The 10000-nt window shown below is 38.2% G+C and overlaps 1 protein-coding gene across 1 annotated transcript in view; it reads left to right on the forward strand.

Annotated features, from left to right (window-relative positions):
- The window catches only part of LOC137644664 (sericin-2-like), a 41999-nt gene that overhangs the window by 622 nt on the left and 31377 nt on the right, over positions 1-10000 (forward strand). Inside the window, exon 2 of the mRNA XM_068377616.1 lies at positions 8480-8762. Coding sequence (XP_068233717.1) covers positions 8480-8762 — 283 coding nt within the window. The remainder of the gene's footprint in view (positions 1-8479; positions 8763-10000) is intronic.

Below are 10000 nucleotides of genomic sequence, written 5' to 3' on the forward strand. Positions count from 1 at the left end.
AAAGAAAAGGTCGTTTGAAATATATGTCTCAAATAAGGTTTTAGATTCCTTGGTTATTACCTTAGATTCTGCTGCTTTTTACCTCAGATTTCCCTAAAACTTTTCCAATTTCCTAAAATTTTTAAAATAGTAAAACGGGAATAAGGTTTTAGACCCCTTATTTATTACCTTAGATTTTGCTGCTTTTTACCTCAGATTTCCCTAAAACTTTTCAAATTTTCTTAAATTTGTAAAATAGTAAAACCGGAATAAGGTTTTAGACCCCTTATTTATTACCTTAGATTCTGCTGCTTTTTTACCTTAGATTACCCTAAAACTTTTCCAATTTCCTTAAATTTGTGAAATAGTAAAACCAGAATTACATTAGAAATATCTTTTACCTTAAATATTACCTTGAAACCATGTAAATTACCTTTTAAGTAATTACCTTAAAAATTGAAATCCTGCGTCTAAGGGCTAAATTTTGGCTTCTTACCTTAGGCAGATGGTCCTAAAGGTATTGTTTATCTTTGCGGTACTGTTAATTGTGTTTTTGTTAGTTTTTCAATGTTTCAGATAATCCTGAAGTGGATAAATGCAGTTTTATTTACTTTTCCTTTTCCTTGTAGCTTTGGAAATAATAATAATAATAATAATAATGATATAAATCTAGGTTTATAATTTGGCATTCGTCAAGACTTGAGTTCAACTGCTTCCAAAATCTCTCTTGATAGCTCGATTGGTAAAGTCGTCCTTACCGGCATTGTTTTGGCATAGGTTCGAATCCTTGCCCAGCTAGAGCTGAATAAGCTTGGCTATACGGGTAGATGGTGATGGCGATTACTGCTCTTCTTGATAGCTCGATTGGTAGAGTCGTCCTTACCGGTATTCTTTCGGCATAGGTTCAAATCCTTGCTCAGCTAGAGCTGAAAAAGCTTGGCTATACGGGCAGATGGTGATGACGAGTACTGCCCTTCTTGATAGCTCGGTTGGTAAAGTCGTCCTTACCGGTATTCTTTCGGCATAGGTTCGAATCCTTGCCCAGCTAGAGCTGGAAAAGCTAGGCTATACGGGCAGATGGTGAAGGCGATTACTGCTCTTCTTGATAGCTCGATTGGTAGAGTCGTCCTTACCGGCATTCTTCCGGCATAGGTTCGAATCCTTGCTCAGCAATAGCTGAAAAAGCTAGGCTATACGGGCAGAGGGCGAAGGCGAGTACTGCTCTTCTTGATAGCTCAATTGGTGAAGTAGTCCTTGCTGGCATTGTTTTGACTCAAGGCATAGGTTCGAATCCTTGCTCAGCAAGGGCTGAGAAAGCTTGGCTATACGGGCAGATGGTGATGGCGATTACTGCTCTTCTTGATAGCTCAATTGGTGAAGTAGTCCTTGCCGGCATTGTTTCGACTCAAGGCATAGGTTCGAATCCTTGCTCAGCTAGAGCTGAAAAAGCTAGGCTATAATAAAGACAATTTTTTTCAGCGAAGGAGATTTGCACCGACTCGCAGCGGTGCCCTTTTAGCTCGGAAAAGTTTCCTGATCGTTGATTGGTTAGAATTATCTTGTCCAACCAATCAGCGATCAGGAAACTTTCCGAGCATAAAGGGCACCGCTGCCAGTCAGTGCAAATCTGCCTCGCTAAAAAAAATTTACTATAGTATATGGTGATGGTAAGTACTACTCTATACTGTATTGGGGCGTCTCCTTGGTCGCAAATCTAAGTGTTCAGAGGTTAGGTTAGTATAAAACCACTGTATACACATTGCGTATTACCACTAGGAAGAGAGAGTTCCTCTTCGGTATCAGTTGTGAGATCGAGAACGGCTTCGCCCCTGGGGTGGTTCTGTCATGTGACGGGCGTTAAGGGCGAAAAGAAGAAGACGTCGAAGGAGACGTCTTCGCTGGGGGCCTTAGATGAAGTAGAGTGATAGGAACCTTTAGAGAGAGAGAGAGAGAGAGAGAGAGAGAGAGAGAGAGTTAGCTGGTTGGTACAGGTACCTGTATTGTTGTTCGAATGGCAAGAGGGATTGTAATTTTATTTTGTAGGAGAGAGAGAGAGAGAGAGAGAGAGAGAGAGAGAGAGAGAATTTGAAATAACTACATCATTTAATAGTTGTTATTTATTCATGGTTAATTCCTCTGAAGAAAGCTTGCATCTTTTAGAGAGAGAGAGAGAGAGAGAGAGAGAGAGAGAGAGAGAGAGAGTTAGCTGGTTGGTACAGATACCTGTATTGTTGTTCGAATGGCAAGAGGGATTGTAATTTTATTTTGTAGGAGAGAGAGAGAGAGAGAGAGAGAGAGAGAGAGAGAATTTGAAATGACTACATCATTTAATAGTTGTTATTTATTCATGGTTAATTCTTCTGAAGAAAGCTTGCATCTTTTAGAGTGAGAGAGAGAGAGAGAGAGAGAGAGAGAGAGAGAGAGAGAGAATGAATGTCAGCTGGTTGGCACGGCTACCTGCTTATTGTCGTTTGAATGATAAGAAGGATTATTTTTTTTATTTGTGAAAGGAAAAAGAATAGATTTCTTTTTTTAAATTGATTTGTTAGTCCTCGGATTACTTATTCATATGTGTTGGCTTTTTTAGAGTAATAGAGATGCTAGGATTCGCTTATCACCCCTATATGATAAAGAGCAAGTGTGTCTCTCTCTCTCTCTCTCTCTCTCTCTCTCTCTCTCTCTATATATATATATATATATACATTATATATGTGTATATGTATATATGTATATATATTTATATAAATATATATATATATATATATATATACACACACACAGTATATATGTGTGTATGTATGTATATATATTTCTATATCTATATATGTATATATATATATATATATATATATATATATATATATATATTCTTTTTGTTTACGCTCAGCTCTCTCCGTTCCTCGTGTTTTTGTGAGGGAGTAGTCATACCATGGTGAGAGAGGGGTGCGTGTGTGTGCATATCTATCTAAATATTTAGCCGTCATTTTTGACAGGTCGCATACACTAGTTATGTATAGTGGATGAGGTCATAATATCTTCCTATTTTCGATTTTATTTCTGATATTTAATTTGTTGTACCTACAATATTTTTTTTTATATCTAACATTTTGATGTTTATTCTTTGATTTTCTTTACATAATTTAATTAATTTGTTATACTTCCATTTTTTTTTTTATTCATATTTGAAATTTTGAAGGTTAACGTACGATATTGTTAATTCCGCCAACGAAGTTGGAAGGAGGTTATGTTTTCCTCCTCTGTCTGTGTGTGTGTGTTTGTTTGTGAACAGCTTTCTGGACACAATTTTAATCGTATAACTGGAAAAGCTGGAAATTATTAATTTTTAGAAGGTCAAGGTCAAAGGTCATGCATAATGACCAAATCACGTGATCAGTCATAAGTTTGGACATTGTTGTCACAGAGACTTCAAACTTGGTTTCTATTCGAGTGTATGAAAATCCACCCCAATTATTACATGTTAAGGTCAAAGGTCAAGGTCAAGGTCATGGTCAAAGCAAGATGTCCAATTCACGAAATCAGCCATAAGTTTGGACATCATTGTCAGTCTTCAAACCTGGTTCATATTTGAGGGTATGAAAATCTACCCCAATTAATACATGTTAAGGTCAAGGTCATAGTCAAAGCAAATGTCCAATTCACGTAATCAGGCAAAAGTTTGGACATCATTGTCAGTCTTCAAACCAGGTTCCTATTTGAGTGTATGAAAATCCACACCAATTATCATATGTTAAGGTCAGGGTTAGCAAAAGTCGAGAAATAAGCTGCCGCGGCGGAGGTCTGCGCTCTACTGACTGCCCCTTTTAGTATCTTAATGGACTGCTACGTCAAAGTCAGACATTGATGGGTAAAATTTACTGGAGCCTTCTGCTGTAGCGATGTTTTGATAGATGGGACATGTTTGCAGAGTGCTCATGGGGCTGACAGCTGATAATGGCATTTTCTTGTAGAAAATGATGGGTGGCTTTACCCCCTCCCCCCGGGTTGGGGAAGGGGGCCCTTCCCCTGGGGTTGGGGAAGGGGGTCCTAGATAAAAGCTGGAAGGATCTTTGTCATGAAGAAATAAAAATAAAATTCCTTATAGAGAGTTTTCTTGTGTTTCTTTTCTTCTATTTTATAATTTCTATTTTAATTTCTTTATATTGGGATGAAAGAGGAAAAATTGTAATGTAAAGAAGCATTACATTTATTGGTATACCAGTGTACGGGACCCGTCAAAAATGACAGCTGCATTTTTAGGTAGATATACATTTACGTACATGAACCCCCCCTCTCTCTCACAACGGTATGAATACTCCCTCTTCCCCCTATACGAGGAACGTAAGAACTGTGCGTGACTGGAGAAATTATATATTATATATATATATATATGTGTGTGTGTGCATGTATATATATGTATACTACAAAGTATTTTAGAAGTTTTTATTCCAGCTGTGACCAAGTTGTGGAATGATCTTCCTAATCGGGCAGTTGAATCCCTGGGAACTTCAAAAGTTCTTACTTGCTGCGAATGTTTTTTATGTCATACTTTATATATGAAAGATCTGTTTTAATGTTGTTTCTGTTCTTAAAATATTTTAATTGTTTATTTCTTCTGACATAGTTTATTTATTTCCTTATTTCCATTCCTCACTGGACTATTTTTTTCCTAGTTGGAGCCCTTGGGCTTAAAGCATCCTGCTTTTCCAACTAGAGTTGTAGCTTAGCTAGTAATTATTATTCCTTGTTGGAGTTCTCGTTCTTATAGCATCCTGGTTTTTCAATTAGGGTTGTAGCTTACCTATTGATAATTTTTCCTTGTTGGAGCTCTTGGGTGTATAGCATCCTGGTTTTTCAATTAGGGTTGTAGCATACCTATTGATATTTTTTCCTTGTTGGAGCTCTTAGGCTTATGGCATCCTACTTTTCCAACAAGAATTGTAGCTTATCAAGTAATAATTTTTCCATGTTAAAGCTCTTGGTCTTATAGCATCCTGCTTTTCAACTAGAGTTGTAGCTTACTTGATAATCATTTTGACCTGTTGGAGCTCTTGGACTTATAGCATCCTGCTTTTCCAGCTAATGTTGTAGCTTACTTAGTAATAATTTTTCCCTGTTGGAGCTCTTGGGCTTATAGCATCCTTCGTTCCAACTAGGGTTGTAGCTTAGCTAGTAGATATTTTCCCGGTTAGAGCTCTTGGGCTTATAGCATCCTGCTTTTCCAACTAGAGTTGTAGTTAGCTAGTAGTAAATTTTCCCTGTTGAAACTTTTGGGCTTATAGCATCCTGCTTTTCCAAATAGGGTTGTAGCTTAGGTAGTAATTATTATTCCCTGTTGGAACTTTAGTGCTTATAGCATCCTTCGTTTCCAAATAGGGTTGTAGCTTAGCTAGTAGATATTTTCCCGGTTAGAGCTCTTGGGCTTATAGCATCCTTCTTTTCCAACTAGGGTTGTAGCTTAGGTAGTAATAATAATAACATACTGCGCATGTTCGCATAATAATAAGTATACAGGTGCCATACACATGTATTTAACCCAACAAATCTTTTCAATCCTACATCCTTAAGTGAATATGCACGAACTCGAAAGACCGGCTTCAAAGCTTTCTAGGATGCTAACGATGTCCTCTGAGGCAGGTCGAACAACCCCTCAGAAGTCTGTAATTATCCTAAATAAGCCACACGGCCGACACATGATATATGGTGCCTCGGAGGCTCCACCCACCTACTCAGTCCCCCCATATATTTTGATCACGGCTCTGATATTTCTAGGGGATTACACGCAAGCCACGGAGCTACTCTTGTGATTTATAGAAAATGGGGCGTGGCCAGTTGTGGGATTATTGCGTCATTGTTTTTTTGGCCGCCATTTTTTTTAAGATATGACGTCATAGTTTATATTTGGGTTAGAATTATGATTTTCCCTTTTGTTTTCTTTTCACTGTTGCTCTTAAGATTGTGGAGATTACGTTATTGTTATTAATATTTATTCATTTCTTTATCCTTTCCTCACTGGGCTGTTTTCCCTGCTGGAGCCCTTCGGCTTATAGAATCCTGCTTCTCCAACTAGGGTTGTAACTTAGCTGCAGCTACTACTACTACTACTACTACTACTACTACTACTTACTACTACTACTACTACTATACTACTAATAATAATAATAATAATAATAATAATAATAGTAATTAATAATAATAATAATAATAATAGCGTTTTCGTTCTTATGAAAGTACTCTTGAAAGAAATCAAATATCCTGTTCACAAGTCGTTTAAGAAAATATAAGAATAGAACAGAGCCTCTAGAAGTATGATATTTGAGGTAGGACAATTGGACAAAAAGGGAACAAATGAAAATGATGTTTCCTTTTGTGAAAGTTTATAGATTCTTTTGAGCAACGAGTCAGAAATCTATGCAGCTTCTTACTTGAGATTTTGCGAAAACCTAGAAGAAATATTGTTCGTATTTATGAGTGTAGCCATTATTTCTAGTGACTTAGGACCTTCAGTGAGATTCTCTCTCTCTCTCTCTCTCTCTCTCTCTCTCTCTCTCGTTATTTTGGCTTTATCTCAATAATCACATCTGCTTTCTAGTGACTTGAGGGACTTCAATGAGATTCTCTCTCTCTCTCTCTCTCTCTCTCTCTCTCTCTCTCTCGTTATTTTGACTTTATCTCAATAATCACATCTGCTTTCTAGTGACTTGAGGGACTTCAATGAGATTCTCTCTCTCTCTCTCTCTCTCTCTCTCTCTCTCTCTCTCTCCTCGTTATTTTGGCTTTATCTCAATAATCACATCTGCACAGGATGTAAAGATAGTCCTATATGGCCTGCATATATGCATATTCATGTATCCCACTTTCAAGTATATTCAAAGAGATGTACTTTGCATACACGCATACTCTTATTTTTGCATATCGTCACCCTCATAAACTAACTGCCTAATTCATTTTCTCCACTTGTTGGGAAACAAAAAAAAAAAAAAAAACTTTTCATTTCCTAATTTTTTATATCATTGTGTTGAGCTTCAATTAGCAAATTCTAATTCACAAATTCTTCTATTAAGAATTTGTGAATTGAAGCTCAAGACAATGATATAAAGAATTAGGAAATGAGTTTTTTTTTTTTATTTCCCAACAAGTGGAGAAAATGACTTAGGCAGTTAGTTTATGAGGGTGACGATATGTTGTTTTTTAAGTCAAACACATCATGAAATGTTATCATCATCATCAATCATCATCATCTCCTCCTACGTCTATTGACGCAAAGGGCCTCGGTTAGATTTCGCCAGTCGTCTCTGTCTTGAGCATTTAATTCAATACTTCTCCATTCGTCATCTCTTGCATCATGAAATGTACGTGTCTTAGGAGTTATGAGTGTTATAAGTAAGAGCCGGAAGTGAAGTTACAAGAGTCAGGTTGTACATATAAGTTAATGACTTATGTACACTTGGATGCAGGAATTTATGGTACACCTTGAAGTGCACACAGGAGCACCCTTACTGCGCGCCGAGTCTCTGTTTTTAGCCCCTCCCATCAAATTTACGATCTCTTCCTACGCTATATGTTTCGTTAATCACCGTGAAGTTACGGTGTGAGAGGGTGCACTTCTTCGGTGTGAGGTGAGCCGTGAATTCCTGCATCCAGCTGTACAATTTCTTTTGTTATACGGGTTCTTATAAGAGCCAGAAGTGCAGTTAATATTATTATTACCATTATTATCAAATGCTAAGCTACAGCCCTAGTTGGAAAAGCAGGATGCTATAAGCCCAGGGGTTCCAACAGGGAAAATAGCCCAGTGAGGAAATGAAATAAGGAAAAATTAAATATTTCAAGAATAGTAACAACATTCAAATGAATATTTCCTCTATAAACTTTAAAAACTATAACAAAACAAGAAGAGAAACTAGATATAACAGTGTGCCCGAGTGTACCCTCAACAGTACATAGAAGTTAATAATCCCTATGTACATGATCATAGATTAGTAACTATGAAGCAGTAATGGATAGATAATGCGTACTTATGCGTTGAGGGATTGTTGTACACAAGGAGGACCAAGGCGTTAACTACTAGCACGTAATTTATGTGAGACGTAATATTATGGGGTTGTGTTTTGAGGAAGGAGGGCGAAGGATCACCGAAAACCGCACAGGAGTGACCTTGACCTTTGACTATGACCTTTTATCCTTAGCGTCACCTTTTAAGCATCAGTTTTGCGTTCCTCCTTTAACCCTTCTGGGGTTACCCTTAAAGGTGGGTTGGGGGGGGGGTGGAGCAGAGTCCATGCTGTGTCCGGTATGAGTCACGCAACTTCCGGTGCTGTGGTTCTTCGGGGGAGGGGGGAAAGGGGGGGGAGGGGGTTGATTCTTCAGGTGGGGGAGATGCTAATTCTTCAGGTGGGGGCGATGCTAATTCTTCAGGAGGGAGTGTTGATACTTCAGGGGGGGGGGTTGATTCTTCAGGAGGGGGGTGTGGATACTTCAGGTGGGGGTGTTGATTCCTCAGGGAAGTGTTGATTCTTCAGGTGGGGGAGAAGCTAATTCTTTAGGAGGGGGTGTTGATTCTACAGGGAGGGGTGATGAATCTTCAGGTGGGGGTGTTGATTCTGCAGGGAGGGGTAATGATTCTTCTGGTGGGGGAGAAGATAATTCTTCAGGTGGGGGAGATTCTAATTCTTCAGGAGGGGGTGTTGATACTTCAGGTGGGGGTGTTGATTCTACAGGGAGGGGTGATGATTCTATAGGGAGGGGTGATGATTCTTCAGGTGGGGGAGATGCTAATTCTTCAGGTGGGAGTTGTTGATATTTCAGGTAGGGGATGTTGATTTTTCAGGAGGGGGTGTTGATACTTCAGGTGGGGGGTGTTGATTCTATAGGGAGGGGTGATGATACTTCAGGTGGTGGGTGTTGATTCTATAGGGAGGGGTGATGATTCTTCAGGTGGGCGAGATGCTAATTCTTCAGGAGGGGGTGTTGATTGTTCAGGTAGGGGGATGTTAATTCTTCAGGTGGAGGTGTTAATTCTTCAGGAGGGGTGTATGGATACTTCAGGTGGGGGGATGTTGATTCTAAAGGAGGGGGTACTATGGGCATTCATTTTAAAGATGTGGAAATGTTGACATTTCAGTCTGGGGAAGTGTGACATTAAACCCAAGGAACCTTTTGTGGTAAAGAAAAGGAATCCTAGAAATTATCCTTTAAGGATAGCAACACGCGAGCGACCCGGTCCTATTTGCAAGGTCAGTGTCATGATTTGAAGGTCTGGGGAACCTCATAGGGTTTCAAATTCCTGGCGACCTTTTCTGCAAATGGTTCGCCCCTGGAGGAAATGGAGGTTTTGCGGTTTTGCAAAATTCGAAGAGCAGGAATCTAAACTCACGAATTGTGTAGGTGTGTGGTATAGCGCAAATTATTTACATACACAGACAGAAACGTACATCATGTATAAGAGAGGAAATTAAAGTAGAGGATATTCCAATATTATGTAAGAAAAATTCACGAATCATGCAATGTGTGGTATAGTGCAAATTATACATACATAGACAGAAAAGGTGCAACATGGATACAAGAGTTAATTAAAGTAGAGGATATTCTAATAATATTTAAGAAAATTTCAAAATTTGTGTAGATGTGTGGTATAGTGCAAATTATATACATACAAAGACAGAAACGTACATCATGGATACGAGAGGAAATTAAAGTAGAGGATATTCTAATAATATGTAAGAAAATTTTACGAATTGTGTAGATGTGTGGTATAGTACAAATTATACATACGAAGACAGAAAAGGTGCAACATGGATACAAGAGTTAATTAAAGTAGAGGATATTCTAATAATATTTAAGAAAATTTCAAAATTTGTGTAGAAGTGTGGTGTAGTACAAATCATATACAAAGACAGAAAAGGTGGAACATGGATACGAGAGGAAATTCAAGTAGAGGATATTCTAACAACATGTAAGAAAAACGTACGAATATTGTAGATGTGTGATGTAGTACAAATTATGCATACAAAGACAGGAAAAA

Source organism: Palaemon carinicauda, chromosome 7 (genome assembly GCF_036898095.1).
Source record: "Palaemon carinicauda isolate YSFRI2023 chromosome 7, ASM3689809v2, whole genome shotgun sequence".
In the NCBI taxonomy this organism is placed as follows: domain Eukaryota; kingdom Metazoa; phylum Arthropoda; class Malacostraca; order Decapoda; family Palaemonidae; genus Palaemon; species Palaemon carinicauda.